General features: G+C 41.9%; 1 protein-coding gene across 4 annotated transcripts in view; it reads right to left on the bottom strand.

The window, feature by feature from the left end:
• Positions 1–11,103, bottom strand: part of rbpjb (recombination signal binding protein for immunoglobulin kappa J region b) — an 89,408-nt gene extending 78,305 nt beyond the window's left edge. For 3 of the 4 annotated variants that reach the window (XM_061912656.1, XM_061912658.1, XM_061912657.1), the window contains exon 1: positions 10,902–11,103. Coding sequence is in view for 2 of the 4 variants with exons in the window: in XM_061912657.1 (XP_061768641.1) it covers positions 10,902–10,921 (20 nt within the window). In the remaining 2 variants the exon portion in view is untranslated. The remainder of the gene's footprint in view (positions 1–10,901) is intronic. The other variant, XM_061912655.1, reaches the window with a different exon arrangement.
• Between the last annotated feature and the right edge of the window lie 11,299 nt (positions 11,104–22,402).

The following is a 22,402-nucleotide window of genomic DNA, read 5'->3' as shown; positions in this document are numbered from 1 at the left end:
TTGCTTTCTATTATGAGAGTTTGGGACATGTAACTGTAAAGAAGCGATTGCCCCGCTCCCTGCCTCGAGGCCTTAAACTTAGGGAAAGCACTGAACTTGTTTTCTCACCCAAGAGACACGTAAACCAGAAACTTATAAAGACAAAGTGCTTAAGAGGTGAACAAAAATGAGCAAACAACACTTCAGCAATCTGCTTGTTCTTGTCCACTTACACGGCCAGCCACAGATATCTTCTGGACAGGTGGCCCACCACCCAGACCTGACCCCTTTGCCCTCAAACATGCTGCCTGCAGTCCTCTGCACCCTCCCCCCTTTAACTGAAATCACTTCAGGTCTGCTGTTAAGCCCCAAACAAAACAGACACACATACATATTTTCAACTACAAACACACACATCTTCAACAAGACTTGCAAATGTATGTTCTCCACTCCACTAAGCTGTGTGTGGGAAATTTTGGCTGAAAAAAGTTGGCTTATATTTTTCAGAACATAAGGCGCACCATAAGGCGCATCATAGGGCGCGCTTTCGATGAGTGGGTCTATTCAGGTCAATATTCATACAAAGGGCGCACCATAATGCATTAAAGGGGTTATATTATGATTTAATTTTTTTTTACATTTAAAACACTTCCTTGTGGTCTACATAACATGAAATGGTGTTTCTTTGGTCAAAATGTTGCATAGATTATATTCATACTTGCCAACCTTGAGACCCCAGATTTCGGGGGGTGGGGGTCGGGTCGGGAGCGGGGCGTTGTTGGGGGCGTGGTTAAGAGGGGAGGAGTATATTTAAAGCTATCCATCCATCCATTTCCTACCGCTTATTCCTTGTGGGGTCGCGGGAGGCGCTGGTGCCTATCTCAGCTACAATCGGACGGAAGGCGTGTACACCCTGGACAAGTCGCCACCTCATCGCAGTATGTGTAGAAATCTTTATTTATGATTGAATAACTTATTTTTCAACTATTTTTTTTGTTATTTTTATATTTTTTTTCCAAATAGTTAAAGAAAGACCACTACAAATGACCAATAGTTTGCACTGTTATACAATTTAATAAATCAGAAACTGATGACATAGTGCTGTATTTTACTTCTTTATCTTTTTTTTTTTCAACCAAAAATTATTTGCTCTGATTAGGGGGTACTTGAAGAAAAAAAAAATTCAAAGGGGGTACATCTCTGAAAAAAGGTTGCAAACCACTGCTCTAAAAGCCGTTGATGTTATTGTCACATATGCATGCACAGTAGATGGCAGTATTGTCCTGTTTAAGAGTGTCAAAACATTGCTGTTTACGGCTTTACGGCAGACGAAAACGTGACTGCTGTTTTTGTGTGTTGTTGCCGCGCTGGGAGGACGTTAATGAGACTGCCTAACAATAAACCCACATAAGAAACCAAGAACTCGCCCTCGATCATTCTACAGTTATAACGTCATTGGGCATGCTCGCTGTTAATATTGTGGGTAAGCGGACGTGAAAACAGGCTGTCGACACGTCACTAGGGTCCGCATGGAGCTGGAGGAAGCGTGGCCTGAATGTCGGTAGATTTTCGGGAGAAAATTTGTCCCGGGAGGTTTTCGGGAGAGGTGCTGAATTTCGGGAGCCTCCCGGAATATCCGGGAGGGTTGGCAAGTATGATTATATTTGACGGATCATTTTCAAGCTGCTTTCTATTCAAGATGCAGCATTTTGTAGGCGGTCTGATTTACGTAGCTTCATATTTGGACAGCGTCTTCTCCCCGTCATCTTTGTTGTATTGGTAGTTTTTAGCATTTCCGTAATGAGTCTACTGACAGATATAAGTTAGAACGACATGCTACTTTGTATTAGAAAGGGAAACAGCAGAGGGATAAATACCCCACAACAAGAGGATAGAGAAAAAGAAGGAGCTTATTGACTATGGTGTCAGCGCACACTGCAATGGCAGACGCGCAAAAATGTTCTGGACTTATGCAGATCCCAAATACACATCAACAGGTACCAATAGGTAGGAAAAGTCTGTTTTACATAGTAATGCGCTACAAAACGCCAGATAACATGTCTCATAATCAGTGTCATTTTGGGGTCCTTGAAAAAACACACCATTATAAGACCCGTATGTTGAAGCACAGTATGTATGACAATCCATCAAGCGGGGGGGTTACGTAGCCTACAAGCTGCACTGAATATTAATGAAAGATTCTTGAGTGCTGTGTGTAACGTTTTGGGCTTGCTTGCTAGCTAGCTATGGCTGTAACAGTATTAGGGATACTACAGTATTTTGGTTTCAAAGTCTTCACAATTATACCAGAACGTGTGATGGCATCAAAGTTTTAATCTGACGCATTAGTGTTGGCCGAGTCTGAAAATGAACTACATCGCCCAGAATCATCTGCGCAGGGTGGGGAGGACGTGGTGCGGGTGTGGAACGCCATCAACAGGAAGTGAGTGTGTTTGTAGAAGATCAATCATCAATCAATCAATGTTTACTTATATAGCCCTAAATCACTAGTGTCTCAAAGGGCTGCACAAACCACCACGACATCCTCGGTAGGCCCACATAAGGGCAAGGAAAACTCACACCCAGTGGGACATCGGTGACAATAATGATCCAGTGGGACGTCTGTGACAATAATGATTATGAGAACCTTAGAGAGGAGGAAAGCAATGGATGTCGAGCGGGTCTAACATGTCTAACTAAGATGAGAGGAATTGTTTTTAGGACAGTTCGAGAAAAAAAAAATCAAAATCTAACCATAACTATTTCAGTTATTTTACTAACAACACAAAAACTAACACTGGTGATAACTTAACCTCTTTGGTGGAGGTAAGAAAATCTGCGTTCTGCAAAGCGCTGCACTTTTGTCAAATCCAGCCTGTCGCGTCACACCGCACAAAGTAAAATCACAAAAACTTGACATTGGAGGAAATCCTAAAAACTATTTGATAAATCCTGAATCCATCCATCCATTTCTACTGCTTGACTCTCTAATGTCGCTAAGGGGCTGGAGCCTATCTACACTCGGGGGGAAGGCAGCATACACCTTGGACAAGTAGCACCTCATAAACTGTCACCCAGAAAATTAATTTGAAGACAGCGAAGCTAAAGATGAGTTTGTGAGGTATTTACATCATTAAAAGTTAAATTGTTAGTTAACATTCCTGAGAAAGAGCATTTTCCAAACTGCTATAAACATGTCCACTGTGGTTGACATTGCTTCTCAGAAAGTAAAAGTAACTCTAAAGTGAACATATTGTTTTAAACTGGATGTTTACGATCAACTGTAAGTCTTGTTTAATATTTGCTTGAAACAGTGGATGTTACTGCACAATTCTTTGCACTGAAAAATACAAATTTGTAGTAATAAATATGATTAAAGCAGTTTAGCATTATTTTTGTGTTCAATTACAACACGTATGTTTATCTTATACTTTCTTGCCATTTTATTTTATACACCATGGCAAGTCTTTTGTTTTGGACATACACCACAAAAATATTGTACCATGGCCTTAATACTGTGATGATATTATACCGTAAGATGTTGATAGCATTACATCCCTGATGGTGAGTGTAGCATTACCTGGCAGTTTAGCGTTAACCGGGTCTGAAAATAAACTACATTTCCGAGAATCCTCTGCGCAGCACGGGACCTCAAAGTGGGGCCGGGGCCGTGGAACGCGTAAGCAGGAGTGAAGTGTGTTCATAGTAAAGAAGACAAATAGTTTTTTAGACATTTCCTGAAAATACCCGTCCATCGTTTGAGAAATATTGCCAACTAACAGACAAACAAACCCTGGCGAAAGCGTAACCTCTTTGGCGGAAGTAAGAAAGTCTGCGTTCTGCAAAGCAAAGTGTGCCATTTTCATCTTATTGCCAAGGCAACACAGCCAAACTGAGGGAAAACTCCCAAAAAACTGTACACCCTGGGAAATATGAGTTAACTGTAAAGCTACTAAACACATCCTCAATCCATTCATACATTTTCTACCGTGTGTCTCTCTTGAGGTGGCTATGGGCTGTAGCCAATCCAGTTGCACTCAAGTGGAAGGCAGCATACAACCTGTCCTAGACAGGACGCCGCCATAAACAGTCCCCCAGAAAATATATGTGAAGCCAGCAAAACTAAAAATCAGTTTGTGAGGTGTGTACATTTTTAAAAATTTATTTGTTAGTTAACTTTTTTGAGAAACACCATTCTCTAAACTGATTTACAAAATGTCCACTGTAGCAAAAGTTGAAAGACTTTATTGTTTTACACTGTATGTTCTACCCGTGATTGCGTGGGTTCCCTTCGGGTACTTCGGCGGCATAGCTCAGTTAGTAGAGTGGCCGTGCCAGCAACTCAAAGGGTTGCAGGTTCGATTCCCGCTTACGCCATCCTAGTCACTGCCGTTGTGTCCTTGGGGAAGACACTTTACCCACCTGCTCCCAGTGCCACCCACACTGGTTTAAATGTAACTTAGATATTGGGTTTCACTATGTAAAAGCGCTTTGAGTCACTAGAGAAAAGCGCTATATAAATATAATTCACTGCACTTCACTTTGGCTTCCTCCCACCTCCAAAGACATGCACCTGGGGATAGGTTGATTGGCAACACTAAATTGGCCCTAGTGTGTGAATGTGAGTGTGAATGTTGTCTGTCTATCTGTGTTGGTTGGCCCTGCGATGAGGTGGCGACTTGTCCTGGGTGTACCCCGCCTACCGCCCAAATGCAGCAGAGATATCCTCCAGCACCCCCCGTGACCTCAAAAGGGACAAGCGGTAGAAAATATATGGATGGATGGATGGATGGATGGATGGATGGATGGATGGATGGATGCATGTATGCATGTTTACATTGCCACTTTAAAAATGCTCCACTGTACGTTTTTTCCAATATTTGCTTGAAACAGTTGATGTTCCTGCAGTAGTAGCCTTTGTTCCTAAAAATACATGTTTGTAAAAATAAATATGATTAAAATATTTTAGCATTGTGTTAGTGTTCAATTACAGTACATTTGTTTATCCTAAACATTCCTGCCACTTAATTGTGCACACATATGGCATATATTAGTCTTTTTTGGAGGGGGCCATGTACCACAATAATATTGCACCATGGCCGTTGTACTGTGAGATTTTGATACTTCACAACCCTATTGCTAGCGTCACCGTGCAGTCCACACATGTGTGACTGCCATCTATTGGTCACACTTATGCCTACACCATGTACCAAATAAAATTGCTTCGAGGTCGGTAAGCACAACCAGAATTATTCCATACATTAGGTGCACCGAGTTATAAGGGCACCTTATAGTCTGAAAAATATGGTATATGTATATTCACAGGTGTTTTACAATGGTTCACGTTATGACACAAAACGTAGTTTCTACCAAAGCGGTTTGGTTTGTAAATATAAGACTCACTTGGGAACTATTAACATGCGCACAGAGGAACAATACTTGATCATCATGTCTCTGAAAATGTAAAACAGACTCCCGAAGAGCAGTGTGCTGGAGAAAAGTAAAGCCGCCACCACCACGGAAGTGAAACCAGACTATTCAAAAATTCTCAGAAAAAAGGAAAAACACCAATTAACACTGTTACAGTCCAAGCCGCTTGGATGCTGCAATCATCATTCAGAAAAAAGATTGTATCCTTGAGCATCAGTGTGTGAATGTGTGTGTGAATGGGTGAATGTGACGAGTATTACAAAGCCTATTGGGTATCATTCCTGGTATAGTAAAGCGCAATATAAATACAGTCCATTTACCACTTAGCAACACATGGATTTCTACAAGGAAATCAACAGTGATAATTTGCATATTTTCAACACCGTTTCATCTAATCTTTAAATTGCTGTGTTCTATAAGTGCTTCATGGGCAAAGCACTGTAGGAATGAACATATTCGTAAATCGAGGACCTCCTGTATATCAAGCAAAGACCTTGCAACTCAAAATTATATTACATCTCTTAAAATTTAGTTGTTTTTTTCCCCTGATTGAACTGCACTGAGATGAGAGCTTTAGAAGCCACAACTTAAGTATCACTGATGTGTTATCTAATGGCTATTACAGAGCGGGCTCTCAGTATAATGAACTCTTTGAAAAATGTGAGATTTTAATAAACTGTGACAAAAAAAACTAACAGGAAATTTCATAGAAAGAAATTTAACCATGTGTGGGTTTGTCCTTATAAACACTCTACATTTGCGTTATTATCGAGCAGTGGTCAGATTATCACAAGAGTTCACTCCCAAGGTGTGTTTACACCAACATTTTTAAATAAAAGGCACTTGGAGGTCACTTTGGTGTGGTTACTGTTCACACTGGACCAAACAATGCTCTCAGTTAATGATATACATAAAGTCAGCCATCAACTAAACTGTGTACAGTATTTGATGTGTACATTTTCCAATGACCTCATTAATCCCAAACAACAGGATTTTCCTTTTTATGGCAAATGTTTTACCAGCTGAATGCAATATTTAAATAATATAAAGCTGTCAAAAGGTATCCTGGATATGTGTTGTAAGGAGACAGAGTTTCTGACTACTTCACTGTAATGATCAACATGACCTCTGTGTTGGAAAGAGCCAGGTATGTATAACTAAATACAGTAGTTCCACATACATGGCTCTTTTCAATAATCTTAATGTGAAGTGAAGTGAATTATATTTATATCACTTCACAAGTGTGAAGTGAAGTGAACTATATTTATATAGCGCTTTTCTCTGGAGACTCAAAGCGCTTTTACATAGTGAAACCCAATATCTAAGTTACATTTAAACCAGTGTGGGTGGCACTGGGAGCAGGTGGGTAAAGTGTCTTGCCCAAGGACACAACAGCAGTGACAAGGATGGTGGAAGCCGGGATCGAACCTGGAACCCTTAAGTTGTTGGCACGGCTACACTTCCAACCGAGCTAATCATTACAGTTCATTAAAGTTGTAGGAAACTCTGTCTAATTGAACAAATCTCTAGAAACTTTAACATCTTAATATAATCAACATCCTCTTCATTACATTTCAGCTGGTAAAAAATATTTTTTTCCATAAAGAGGAAATGACCCAGTGGATGTCATTTTGTTTTGTAAAACGCGGTTCAGTCGTGGCAAAGCTTTATGCATATGCTTAACCGACGAAAAACAAACAAAACAAACCAGTGTGAACAAAACCTTAGTGAGCACCAAGTATATTATTAATTATTTGATATGTAATATATATATATATATATATATATATATATATATATATATATATATATATATATATATATATATAATTTATGTAGTCTTGGTGCCCGTTTGGTCACATGCTTTGGATCCCAAGTTGCGTTTCGACTTGACCAAACAAATTGTACTTGGAAAGCATCCATCCATTTCCTACCGCTTATTCCCTTTGGGGTCGCGGGGGGAGCTGGCGTCTATCTCAGCTACAATCGGGCGGAAGGCAGCGTACACCCCGGACAAGTCGCCACCTCATCGCAGACTTGGGAAGCAAACAGACTGAAGTCTATTTTAGGGCTGTACGATTAATCAACATCAAACCAAGATTGAACTTTTAATTAGTATCCGCAAGCGGCTAAGAGATTTTCATGGGCATTTAGGTGACATACGAGTTTTGCCAATCAGAATCGTGAAGCCTCACGTTTGATCATCTCTCGGTACAAACCGGGAGAAAGACATGTCACTATGTGGTTCACTCAGCACCTTAGCATGTTTATTGAACAGTAGAATTACCTGAATGCAGTGAGCCCCCTTTTCAGTCATCAAACAATCTTTGTGTAGGTGGGCGGACAGCAGGGATACCAGCTAGTTTATACATGGGAAGCACCAACAGAGAGCCTTGCAATTCGCTACTTAGAAGTCCCACAAAGTAACAAAAATTAGTATGAAGAAAATATGATTACAAAGTCAAATAACCTATTGCAGTAATATTTCAGCTTCAAATTTATTTGGCAAAATGAGACCATCAACATGGAGGGACGACTGAGAATGCCGTGATGGGAAAAAACAAAAAGAAAATGTCCCACCTCAGTTTTTCAACAGGGAAAAAACATTTGTTCAGTATTTTGGTTAAATAATCCATCCATTTTCTACCGCTTGTCCCTTTCGGGGTCGCTGGAGCCTATCTCAGCTGCATTTGGGCGGAAGGCGGTGTACAGCGCGGTATAGCTCGGTTGGTAGAGTGGCCGTGCCAGCAACTTGAGGGTTGTAGGTTCGATTCCCACTTCCGCCATCCTAGTCACTGTCGTTGTGTCCTTGGGCAAGACACTTTATCCACCTGCTCCCAGTGCCACCCACACTGGTTTAAATGTAACTTAGATATTGGGTTTCACTATGTAAAGCGCTTTGAGTCACTAGAGAAAAGCGCTATATAAATATAATTCACTTCACACCCTGGACAAGTCGCCACCTCATCGCAGGGCCAACACAGGTAGACGGACAAAATTCACATTCACATTCACACACTAAGGCCGATTTTTTTAGTGTTGCCAATCAACCTATAATTGTTTACAGAAATTAATCAGTTTTTTTATTTTAATTTTATTTAGGATAACGAAGTTATTTACCTAACAATTACAATGGTAAACAATTCTAAAGTAATGAGAATATAAGCCTATATCCTTTTAAGTGGTATTTCCATTATTATCTTATATTATGAAAACATTACATTAAGATCATTGTATAGTTTCAAACAATATTTTTTTTCCAGTTTAAGCGCATGATGTGGACAAAAAGCGCTGAGTCTGACCAATTAAAGCCTAAATATTTTAAAAGCTAATTATTGCATATAGTTCTAATGCGTGGCACCTTTAGACAAGAATATATTATATGTTGACTGACAGTCTTAAAAACTTAACGTGTTGTTCCCAAAGTTTTGTGCAATATTATGTACAAATTGCAAATTTAATGGCATTTTTGGACAGAAATATCATTAGGTTTTTTTCTCAAAATCGTGCAGCCCTGGACCAAAATGACAAGTGGTGGAGGTACCCTCAAATCGGTTTTAAGAGGCTGTGTGGTGTGGTTGACTGCACTATTGTCATGTCATTACCAAATTGTGCACCATATAAGATCAAACTCTGCTCTAAAAGTAAAATGTCTAACCTAACGTGTTGTTCCCACAGTTTTGTGCAATATTATGTACACCCATGACTGTAGTCCAGCCCACTCGGAGAACACCATCATCAAGTTCGCCGATGACACAACAGTAGTGGGTCCCATTACAGGGGGGGATGAGTCTGCATACAGAGATGAGGTCCTGAAACTATCAGCGTGGTGTTCAGTGAATAATTTGGCACTGAACACCACAAAAACCAAGGAACTCATCTTTGACTTCAGGAAGAACACTGCAGACCCCGCCCCCCTCTACATCAACGGTGAGGAGGTGGAGAGAGTCAGCTCCTTCAAGTTCCTCGGCACCCTCATATCGGCTGACCTGTCCTGGACCCAAAATACAACTGCGGTCATCCGGAAAGCCCAGCGGAGACTCCATTTCCTGAGGGTGCTGAGGAAGAACAGACTGGAGAGGCAGCTGATGGTGACCTTCTATCGCTCGGCTGTCGAGAGCCTGCTGACGTACTGCATAACAGTGTGGTACGCCAGCTGCACTGAAGCAGACAAACAGGCGATTCAGAGGGTCATAAAGTCGGCACAAAAAATCATCGGCTGTCCCCTGCCCTCCCTGAAGGACTTACACAACTCCCGTTGCCTCAACAGAGCAAAAAACATTACCAAGGACAGCACACACCCTGGCTTCCACCTGTTCGACTTGCTACCATCAGGCAGGCGCTACAGGTGCATCAGAGCCAGAACAAACAGGCTCAGAGACAGCTTCTTTCCCAAAGCTGTCACCGTGTTGAACTCTAACTTATAATAATAATAATTCACCCCTATACAATACAATGCCCCAATACCCTACTGTGCAATACTACCCTTCGAGTGCAATATGTCCGTCACTGATTGTTATTTATTACTTCGGTACTCCTGTCTTGCTCTGTATATTGTACAGTATTTGTATTTTGTACTTCTATAGTGTTTTGTATATTGTACAGAATTGCTTATTATTTTTATTGGATAGTAGTCTGTTTATTTCAATTGTTAGTTTTTCCTTCATTACCTCTTATGTCATTTATTTCACCCCATATTTGTTCCCACTACCAGCACCTTAAGTTGGAGTCTTTAATCTCGTTATATGCAAATATAATGACAATAAAGTTAATTCTATTCTATTCTATTCTAAACTGCAAATTGAATGGCATTTTTGGAGAGAAAGATCATTAGTTTTTTTCTCAAAATCGTGCAGCCCTGGAACAAAAATGACAAGTGTGGAGGTACCCTCAAATCGGTTATGAGGCTGTGTGGTGAGGTCAATTGCACTATTGTCATGTCATTACCAAGTTGTGCACCACATGAGATCAAACTCTGCTTGTGTCGTATTGTTTTGTTTTGGTTTAAAAACAAAACTCCCAAAGTTGCCAAAACAGCAACGTGTTTCACTAGTGCAGCGTTAGCCGGCTTCCATTATCGGACAGCTAGCAAAAGTCTTAGCAGCAACTAAGTGCACGGCGAGGTTGGGAATCACGTTTGAGAAACGGGAGCGCAGGAATGTTGTAGCGACGCATGGAAAATACCGCAAAAAGTATTGCGTTGCATTTTGTTGCAGCTTTGAATCACTGTCTAGCATGCATGCTAACAGCTCGCCGTGGTCCGAATAAGAAGCGCAGTGAAATGCGGCTAAGCTAGGTGCCTAAACATTGCATCAAAGATGAGTAAGTGCTGAATGGAAGGGAAAAATATATTAGTACAAAGAAACGACTTGGTGTGGTTAATGAAATGACCACCAAGACTGGGCAGAGAGCCGGCTAAGAGCACGCAAATGCGGACTTGGAGTCAGGCAACTCAGCGCCCCCCAACAAGCAGCCCTGAATCTCAGACTCACCCTGTCACAACAGGCGCCATCTTCCACAAACTCTCACCAAAACTCCAATACTCGCGATATCCTTTCCTCTTCCCACAGCCTCAGCAATCCGTCGAGGCAACCGAGGCCGAATGGAGGTGCGGGGACGAGGGAGACGGAGAAAGGGGGTGGGTGAGGAAGACGGCGGGCAGGGGAGGCGGCTAGCAGACACAGAGGGAGAGAGAGAGACAGGAGAGAGAGAGAGAGAGAGAGAGGGGGGGGGGGGGGGCAGACGCCACAACAACAGGCGTGGGAAACTTCAAGGATCACGCGAGACTTGGAAAACTCTCACAAATGGCCAGCACAGAAGGAAGGACTTACTCTCGCGAGACTTTCTTTGGAGCGGCGAATTTGTTGATGGAGACTATTCCCACGTGTTTACCGGGTGATAAATCACACAGCCCGGAAACCATCGCTTTCCCCCGACTGAGATACATTTGTATTACTGTACTCTTTGTGTTTAGTAACAACACACACGTGTGTCAGCGTTTGGTTGAAGGGATACGGGTTATTTAAGCGCGGTTGCACAATGGGGGCGGGGTGTCTGCCAAGCAAATATGATTCCCTATGGTCGCAATGCACTTCCTGTCGGAAAATGTGTGAACAATAGTGTGAAACGGGGGGGCAATACTGCAAATGTTGGTATCGATCAGATACCAGGGAAATACAGATACCGATTTGTTTAACTTTAAAGGCGCCAAGACCATATAGAATAATGTTGTAATTTCTGCCTTTTAATTTTTTTGCTTTTTTTATAAACGTATTTATTCAGGCCGATGATAAAACTTTAACTAAACTATTTTAACAACACAATTTTTTTTATCGCGCGATTAAGACGCATGCCTCCTTTAGGACTCTTGGGCGATTCCGTAGTGTGAGAAAGTCTAATGGCATCAACTGCGTAGAATCACTGTTGACCCACAAAGGGGGAAATAGCAAGCAGAAATTTATGTTTTGACCACGGATAAGCGGAAATAGATGGATGGATGGATGAAAGTATTATATTCAAATAATATGTGAATATATTGGCCATTAAAGGCCTACTGAAATGAGATGTTCTTATTTAAACGGGAGTAGCAGGTCCCTTCTATGTGTCATACTTGATCATTTTGCGATATTGCCATATTTTTGCTGAAAGGATTTAGTAGAGAACATCGACGATAAAGTTCCCAACTTTTGGTCGCTAATAGAAAAGCCCTGCCTTTACCAGAAATATGTGCGCGTGACATCACGAGTTGCAAGGCTCTACTCATATTCACATTGTTTTTAATGGAAGCCACCAGCAGTAAGAGCATATCGGGCCAAGAAAGCGACAATTTCCCCAATAATTTGAGCGAGGATAAACGATTCGTGAATTAGGATATTGATAGTGAAGGACTAGAAAGAAAGAAAAAAAAAAGCGACGGCTCCGGGCGGCGGCAGTGTGAGCGTTTCAGATATAATTAGACACATTTACTAGGATAATTCTGGAAGATCCCTTATCTGCTTATTGTTTTAATAGTGTTTTAGTGAGATTGTAAAGACATACTGTACCTCGAGGTCGGATGGCTGCGGTGAACACGCAGTGTCTCAGAGAGAAGCCGAGGAGCCAAGCTCACAGCTGCCTGATAAACAACTGCTGCAGGACGACGAATAATCCAATGATTTCTCCGGTAAGATATATATCACAATTTCCCCATCCAAAAACATGCAGGTTGACATAGAGGAAACATGTTCGCTTGACCGCTCTGTGTTAAAGCTTCACAACAAACAAAGAAACACCGGCTGTGTCTCAGTGCTAAAGACAGCTGCAATCTACCGCTTTCCACCTACAGCATTGTTCTTTATAGTCTCCATTATTAAATGAATAAATTGCAAAAGATTCAGCAACACAGATGTCCAAAATACTGTGTAATTATGCTATTAAAGCAGACAAATTTTAGCCGTATCTGGTGCTGAGCTAATATTTCCTGACAGTCAGTGACGTCACGCTGACGCATCATCATTCCGCAACGTTTTTAACAAGAAACTTGCAGGAAATTTAAAATTGCAATTTGGTAAACTAAAAAGGCCGTATTGGCATGTGTTGCAATGTTGATATTTCATCATTGATGTATAAACCATCAGACTGCGTGGTCGTTAGTAGTGGGTTTCAGTAGGCCTTTAATTGTTGTTTACTAGCTTGTTTGTATCGATAATTCATTATTAGATAATTCCTTTACAAGAAACAACAGGACTATAGGAAACTGCACCTGCATAGTCCAGTGTATATTTATTTTACTATTTTTTATTTATTGATTTTTTTTTTGCTTTAAAGTTTCTGAATCGATTTTAAGTCATCGAACCGTTTCAGATCATTGTTTTAAAAAAACTAAATTGTCCCTCAATGGTATTGGCAACCACAAATGTGGAATTGTTGTTAAAACAAATTGTCCATCCATCTATTTTCTACCATTTGTCCCTCTCGAGGTCGCGTGGGGTTCTGGAGCCTATCTCAGGTGCATTCGGGCGGAAGGCGGTGTACACCCTGGGCACGTCGCCACCTCATCGCAGGGACAAAACAAATTGTTACACCCCTAAATATATACACATATATATATATATATATATATATATATATATATATATATACATACATACATACATACATACATACATACATACATATATATATCCATCCATCCATCCATTTCTACCGCTTGTCCCACTCGGGGTAGCGGGGGTGCTGGAGCATTTGCCAGCTGCACTCGGGCAGAATGCGGGTTACACCCTGGACAAGTCGTCACCTCCACACATTGCCAACACAGATAGACAGACAATATTCACTCTCAACTTCACACACGAGGGACCAATTAGTGTGGCCAATCAACCTATCCCCAGGTGCATGTCTTTGGAGGTGGGAGGAAGCCGTAGTGCCGTAGGGAACCCACACAGTCACAGAGACAACATGCCAACTCCACACAGAAAGACCCTGTGTGTGGGTGGAGTGCCATCTCCGGGTTCGGGAGGAAATCTTTCCCCAAGTGGAGGAGTTCAAGTACCTCTGAGTCTTGTTCACGAGTGATGGAAGTGTGAATCGTGCGATCGACAGGTGGACGTGTGTATCGATACATTGTGGTGAAGAAGGAGCTGAACCGAAAGGCAAAGCTCTCAATTTTCCGGTCGTTCTACATTCCCATCCTCACCTGTGGTCATGAGCTTTGGGTTTAGACCAAAATGACAAGATCACGGGTACAAAAGGCCGAAATGAGCTGCCTCAGCCGGGTGGCGGGGCTCTCCCTTAGAGATAGGGTGAGAAGCTCTGTCATCCGGGAGGAGATCAAAGTAAAGCCGCTGCTCCTCCACATCGAGAGGAGCCAGATGAGGTGGTTTGGGTATCTGGTCAGGATGCCACCAGAATGCCTCCCTTGGGAGATTTTTCGGGCACGTCCGACCGGTAGGAGGCCACGGGGAAGACCCAGGACACGTTGGGAAGACTATGTCTCCTGGCTGGCCTGGGAACGCCTCGGGATCCCCCGGGAGGAGCTGGACGAAGTGGCTGGGGAGAGGGAAGTCTGGGCATCTCTGCTTAGGCTGCTGCCCCCATGACCCGACCTCGGATTAGCGGAAGAAGATGAATGGATGGATGCATTTTCTACTGCTTGTCCCTCTGGGGGTTGCACGGGTGGATGGAGCCTAGCCCAGCTGCAGTCGGGTGAAATGCAGGGTACACCCTGGACAATGTATTTGTCACATTATCTTTCATTATTGTAAAGTATTCATGTATTGTTAAATTCTTCAACAATAAATTTGTCTATCAGAATATCTTTGCATGTATTCAAAAATATTCAGATTATTCACATGATCAACAAGTTAATTGCAGAATCATGAAATCATTCAAAAATATTGAACATTTTTATATGAAAAGTATCAGCAATTCTGGTCCTGTGTTTATTTGGTATGGAATCGATACCCAAATGTGCAGTGTCGCCCAGCCCTAGTGAACATGTGAATGAGCCATACAGGCCTGATTAGTGCAGTGCCCTCACATTGGGAAGTCCCATGACCAGCCAAACCTCAGTGAAAGTACAAGGGGGGCTATTATTCAGCATGGCCACCTTTGTACCAGGGGCATATAGGCTTTAAGAGTGGCTTTCTATGTTAAAGTGCATTCCTCAGTGGTTTGCGTGATATATCTCTCCCACAACAAACAGGTCAAGTCATTCTTGTTTATCTGGGAGTGGTCAGGAAGCCGTAAACCTTCATGTAGGTCCCCCCCACCCCTTTTTATTTTATTACTCTCTTGTCCCTACAGCCCTCATTTGAATCTGTTTGCCATCTTTGTTCATCTTGCCACTGATTTGAAGTGGGAGTTTTCCCCACTTCAAAGTAAACACTTGGAGACCACACTCAATGCTCTCATTCGTAACGTGTGTGCATGTGCACACCCGCGCGTGTGTGTGTGTGTCTTTGTGTGCGCGTGTATGGCCTGTGCCCACCACAATAACCGCAAAAAGTGTGTTTTTTTAAGTAATGTTTTGACCAGTACACACTCTTTATTCAATCTCTTCCATAATTCTATTCTACATGCAAAAAATTAAGTGTTATTAATGCGTCCCATACATTATTGCGCAGCAAGTTATTAATTTTGTGCAAGAAAATGTAACCCAAATCCCCCAAAAAATGTAACACCTGTTTTACATTGGTCAACTATACATACCGTATTTCCTTGAATTGCCGCAGGGCATATAGTATGCGCCTGCCTTGAATTACTGCTGGGTCAAACTCGCTACGCAAAATAATTAGCGCATGCTTAGTATTACCGCCTGGTCAAACTCGTGACATCACAAGTGACACTTCCCCTGTCATCATTTTCAAAATGGAGGAGGCTGATTTCAATACCGGTAAATTGAAATTGCATAAAGGGAAAAAGATTAAGAGCTATTCAGTAGGATTTAAGGTCCAGGCTTACATCACACTCAAATTTTTACTGCATGCCTTTGGTAAGTGCCGGAGTGAGAAGAGGTTTTAAAAATAATTAGCGCATGCTTACTATTACCGCATGCCTTTTGTAAGCGCAGGAGTGAGAAGAGGTTTTAAATTAATTAGCGCCCCGGGGGCAATTCACGGAAATACGATAAAAACACAATTTAGTGTAAATGTAGTATAAAATGTACAACATGTCCATCGTAATGATGATTTGATGAATGAGAATTGTTTTACTAGAGAGGAAAATCAATGGAAAAGGTAAAAAAATGAAGATTTTGCTGGAAGTGTGTCTGGCCGTTTGCATCACTATGAGGAAAAAGAGACGAAGGCCCATTTTTCCAGAAACATTTTTTCAGACAAGAACCATCAGCTTCTTTCCAAACAGGAAAACACGTCAAAATAAAATGGGAGCTAAATGGAAAATATATGTAAGCTTCAATTATACATTGACAGGTTAAAATGCTCATGAAGACCATTCATGCATGGACGTTTAAGGGTTTTTCCCTAGGCTGTCATTTTTGGACCTCTGGTGTTCTGCCTCGGGAAACCTCCTTTTTCTTCCTCTTCTGGCCACTCACTTTGATTCGGAGCTTCTGAACCATCACATCCTGTTCTCTCATTAGCAGTAAAACAACTGACTTTGATTCTGCTACTCGGCGCAATGGTGACTAAGTTGTAAGTGTCGGGAACTGGAACGCAGTTTAGCGGCGTGACCCCAAGCATGCAGAGAGACGGGAGGCAGACGGTGAGTGATGTAATATATTTCAATATGAACAAAAGGTCCTCACACGAAGAGGAGACAATAACAGAAAACTCACCTACAAAAAGAGTAGAGAAAAACAAAAGAAGGCGAGTGTACCAGTAAATGCACCAGACAAGGAATATATTTGTATCGGGATCAACAGGTGTATGTGACGCAATACGAAGCAATGAACTGACATTGTCTGTAAGGAGACTGATTAGCAACCAGGGAGAGGTATGTCCCGGTTGCTAATCAGGCAAAAGGTGTGCAAGGAAATAATACTACAAAATAAGGGCACTGTACAGGAACTAAAATACCACACACAAAGAAAAAGCAACCGTATGTCCAAAACAGTTACAAGGATGGAACTGTAAGCCTTCATCAAATCTTGAAATCTACGCCAGTTGACTGCTTAAGCTTCTACCTCATAAGGGAAGCAAGGGATTGTTCCAGATGCCTCATTCTAGCATCACATGATATATTTAACCTCTCTTTGCATGTATTGTCCTCCCACACATACCTCAAATAGAAAAGGTGAACAGTCAAGGAGTGATGCAACTCTGTCATCTCATTATTGCATTCTTTTGCAAGTTGCGCTGGGATTGTGAGTCATAATAAGTGCTGTGTCTAAGCTGATGCTATTGTGTATTTACTTATACACAGAGCCTGACTGCTAAATGTTTACAAATATTAAAACATGCAAACTTGAAAGCTGATCTACTAAACCTGTTAACGCAGGACTGGGTTTCTTAAATGAGCAAACTAAAGAGCACAATACAAACCATGTTTCCAAATGAATTGTGAAATTGTGTTAGATGTAAATATAAACGGAATGCAATGATTTGCAAATCATTTTCAACCCATATTTAGTTGAATATGCTACAAAGACAACATATTTGATGTTCAAACTGATAAACATTTTTTGTTTTTGCAAATTATCATTACCTTTACAATTTGATGCCAGCAACACGTGACAAAGAAGTTAGGAAAGGTGGCAATAAATACTGATAATGTTGAGGAATGCTCATCAAACACTTATTTGGAACATCCCACAGGTGTGCAGGCTAATTGGAATCAGGTGGGTGCCATGATTGGGTGTAAAAACAGTTTCCCAAAAAAATGCTCAGTCTTTCACAAGAAAAGATGGGACGAGGTACATCCCTTTTCCCTAAACTTTGTGAGCAAATAGTCAGTTTAAGAACAATTGCAAGAAATGTAGAGATTTCAACATCTACGGTACATAATATCATCAAAAGGTTCAGAGAATCTGGAGAAATCACTCCACGTAAGCGGCATGGCCGGAAACCAACATTGAATGACCGTGACCTTCGATCCCTCAGACGGCACTGTATCAAAAACCGACATCAATCTCTAAAGGATATCACCACATGGGCTCAGGAACACTTAAGAAAACCATTGTCATTATATACAGTTCGTCGCTACATCTGTAAGTGCAAGTACAGATAGGTTAGTGCAAAGCTAAAGCCATTTATCAACAACATCCAGAAACGCCGCCAGTTTCTCTGGGCCCGAAATCATCTAAGATGGACTGATGCAAAGTGGAAAAGTGTTCTGTGGTCTGACGAGTCCACATTTCAAATTGTTTTTGGAAGTATTCGACATTGTGTCATCCAGACCAAAGGGGAAGCGCACCATCCAGACTGTTATCGACGCAAAGTTCAAAAGCCAGCATCTGTGATGGTATGGGGGTGCATTAGTGCCCAAGTAATGGGTAACTTACACATCTGTGAAGGCACCAATAATGCTGAAAGGTACATACAGGTTTTGGAACAACTTATGCTGCCATATAAGCGCCGTCTTTTTAATGGACGCCCCTGCTTATTTCAACAAGACAATGCCAAGCCACATTCAGCACGTGTTACAACAGCGTGGCTTCGTAAAAAAAGAGTGCGGGTACTTTCCTGGCCCGCCTGCAGTCCAGACCTGTCTCCCGTCGAAAATGTGTGGTGCATTATGAAGCGTATAATACGACAGCGGAGACACCGGACAGTTGAACGACTGAAGCTCTACATAAAATAGGAATGGGAAACAATTCCACTTTCAAAGCTTCAACAATTAGTTTCCTCAGTTCCCAAACATTTATTGAGTGTTGTTAAAAGAAAAGGTGATGTAACACAGTGGTGAACATGCCCTTTCCCAACTACTTTGGCATGTGTTGCAGAGCCATGAAATTCTGAGTTAATTATTATTTGCAAAAAAAAATAAAGTTTATGAGTTTGAACATCAAATGTCTTGTCTTTGTAGTGCATTCAATTGAATATGGGTTGAAAAGGATTTGCAAATCATTGTATTCCGTTTATATTTACATCCAACACAATTTCCCAACTCATATGGAAACGGGGTATGTATGCGATAACACTACCTGGACAAACTGTCGAAATGCGTTTCCATGCATGGACAATTCAGGGAAGCAATGTCATTTTATATCAAATTAATAGAAATACTGAATGAATCCACATTAATGCATTCATGTTGACACACATTAATGTTGTACAATTGAGAAGTAGGGCAAAAAAGCTATCTGACGATTCAAATGTACAAACTTTGTACTTAATTAAGTATTTGAGACAAGTAGTAGGAGGAGGTTGAAAGCAAATAAAGGAAGTGCTCTGTGGTGATTAGCCTCTCTTGGACACAAAGTCATTCGATCCAGCAGTAAGAGGTGGTGAAACTTTCTGAAATGAGAGACAACCTCCAAATCAAAGTGAGAAGCAAGTGGCTAGCCAGCATAGAGAAGTGGGTCGAGGGACAGTGGGTCAAATGTTGCAGACTCAACAGCAGACAGACATGGACGTTAGTGCCAAGCAAATAAGAGACGTCAGCATGCAGCATCTCACCCTGAGAGCCACAAATGAATCAAAGTGACTGCTGTGACTGTGAGACGACTGCAAGGGAGGATGAGTCGCAGAAGGACACACCTTGATGCAAGGACATCCCAGACACTGGTCGGAATATGCAGACAGTCGAAGGGGCGGGTGATTGGAGGGGTTGTGTTTTGCAAGCTCGTCAACAAGGCCAATCAGAGGAAAGAGATGTTTCCCCTTTCTCTGTCCGCTGTGGTTCACTGTGAGTTCAAAGTTTAAGAAAAGAACGACACAGGCGCTGTAGTGACATGGAAAATAAACCATGATTGATATGCCACCGACTACCTGGAGAAACACAATCCAGCGCTTTATGGCCGCCATAAAGACTTTATAATCCTGATGAGTGATAGCTCTACTGAGTTTTAATAATCAGCCTGTCTTTCAGTCATGGCTTCATTATACATTCTTAGACATTGCGTGTAGCCATAATTGCATTAGCGCAATGCCTATCTACAGATTATACATGCACAGATAAACCGCCATGTTGGAAATGGTACCAGCATTGCGTCATATGGTAGGATCACTTCATCCGTACTCTGTGCTTCTTGATTCCCATTCATAATAAGAATGTGCGCAGACTTGGCAGATTCGCTTGTCGCCATCGTTTTAGCTCTGCTCTCTACGGATTATTTTAGTTTGAACACAAAAGCAGAAGTATGATGACAATATGTGAAAAGCATTATGTCAAAAGGATAAAACAGACTTGATTCACGTCTGAACATGAGACATTGAGATATATGTGAAATACCCAATATGAAACACCTACAGAGACTTTTACGGGAAGTTATCTTGTTTTCAATTCGCACACATCCTTATCTACACTTTGGTAAGTATACTATGTACAATGCATACTTAGTTCCACATTTTGACAGTATAGTGTTCTCCCCAAATAGATTATTGTCATTGCTGTTATGTTCTCTGGTCTGGACCCCAGGATAGAGAAAAAGAAAGGTGATGTGCATCAAGAAATCAGTTTAATTTGGGAAAACACAGGTAGTGCAAAATAAGTCCGGTGCAGCATGGAAGTGCAAAAAAGACAAACACTTGAGGTACAAAGCACAATGAAGTTCACCCTCAACAGTCCCAAACAAATCCATCCATCCATCCATCCATCCATTTTCTACCGCTTATTCCCTTTTTGGGGTTGCGGGGGGCGCTGGCGCCTATATCAGCTACAATCGGGCGGAAGGCGGGGTACACCCTAGATAAGTCGCCACCTCATCGCAGGGCCAACACAGATAGACAGACAACATTCACACTCACATTCACACACAAGGGCCAATTTAGTGTTGCCATTCAACCTATCCCCAGGTGCATGTCTTTGGAAGTGGGACGAAGCTGGAGTACCCGGAGGGAACCCACGCATTCACGGGGAGAACATGCAAACTCCACACAGAAAGATCCCGAGGTTGGGATTGAACCCAGGACTGCAGGACCTTCGTATTGTGAGGCAGACGCACTAACCCCTCTCCCACTGTGAAACAAGTCCAATGTATGGTAAACTTTTTAAACAAAACAACCACAGATTAGCTTTGTCCCCCGGCTAGTGTAGGTACACCCTAAGAAGCTAAAAAAGAGACTGAAAAAGGTTGGTGCTTCATGAACCAATTTGGCTCATTGTCCAAACACAATCCCTCAAACCTGAAGATCCAGTATTGCGGTTGACTCCACAGCCAATTTTATTCCTGCTAAAAACCCAAGCCGGAAGGTATAATTTAGGGAAAAGTGTCAGCATGTTGAATCCAGCAGACTAAGCACGTTTGGCTTGCGGCCTGTTTTTTAGTGAAACTGTGGATAGGATGTCATGGCGATGGAGGCTAATGACTTGCTAACAACAAAAATATGGCTGGACATCAATTAACAGGCATATATTAGGCAATTTGGTATCATATAGTATGGTATAGTATGGTATGGTATAATTAGATCCCAAGTAATTCATGTCAAAGTCAAAGTTGAGTAGCAAGTCTTTGATGATAATGTCAAGTCCAGGCCAAAGTCATCAAAATTGCGACGTCAGTCTGCCTCGAGTTCACCCTTTTGGTAAATAGAGGCTATGCACTAAATTAAGCACTGATGAAGGAGGAGAAGTGCCATGATCCTTTATGACTGTTTCGTTTTTGTGTTGTATTCTTCCTGTGTTTGGTGTTTGTTTCCATTTTGAAGTGCTCATCCCTCCCTTGCTACTTCCTGTGGGAGGGCTTATTCCCTACACTGTTCTCCTGTTTAAATTAGGAGAATTAATTTGCCAGCACTGCCATACTTTTGTTGTTTACATGATAATTTCCTTGCTGTTCCTATCATAAAGGGACCATCTCACCTGCACATTGCCTGCTGTGACTGTATCCTGGGTAAAATGGGTAAAATTGTGGTAAACGTAACAATTAATCATTTGCGTGAATCCCCACCTTAATGTGGAGGAAAAGTTTGAGTGCACGAGTGATCCTAGGAGCCATGTTGTTGGAGGCTATATGCCTATATGGCAGGGTCTCCCAAGGCAAACATGCCCTATGTGACAGGCCAGACGAAGAGTGATTCAGAACACCCCATAGAAAAGATCAAGAGGAGAGCTGCCCTTTCCCTGGACATAAGCAAGCGCCTTGTGGCCAGGCGTTCACAAGATATCTCCCCCTCGTAGCTCCACCACCTGCAGGGTTGACCATAAGAGTCTGGTGCATTTTGTGTTGGGGGGCGTTCGAGGGCAGGCGCCAGGGCGACCTGGTCTTCGGCAGCCGAATTCGTTTTTGCAAGAGGTTGAGAAAGTCGGGCTGGTCTAATTCGGGTTCGGACCATGCTCTACTCTGGAGTCACTACAGGGTAAAGGCAGTGGGTTGATGTGGGCTAATTGATACTACCGTATTTTTCGGATTACAAGTCGCTCCGGAGTATACGTCGCACCGGCCGAAAATATA

This window comes from Nerophis ophidion, linkage group LG10 (assembly GCF_033978795.1).
Source record: "Nerophis ophidion isolate RoL-2023_Sa linkage group LG10, RoL_Noph_v1.0, whole genome shotgun sequence".
Lineage (NCBI taxonomy): Eukaryota > Metazoa > Chordata > Actinopteri > Syngnathiformes > Syngnathidae > Nerophis > Nerophis ophidion.
This window is presented reverse-complemented; position numbering and strand designations above follow the sequence as displayed.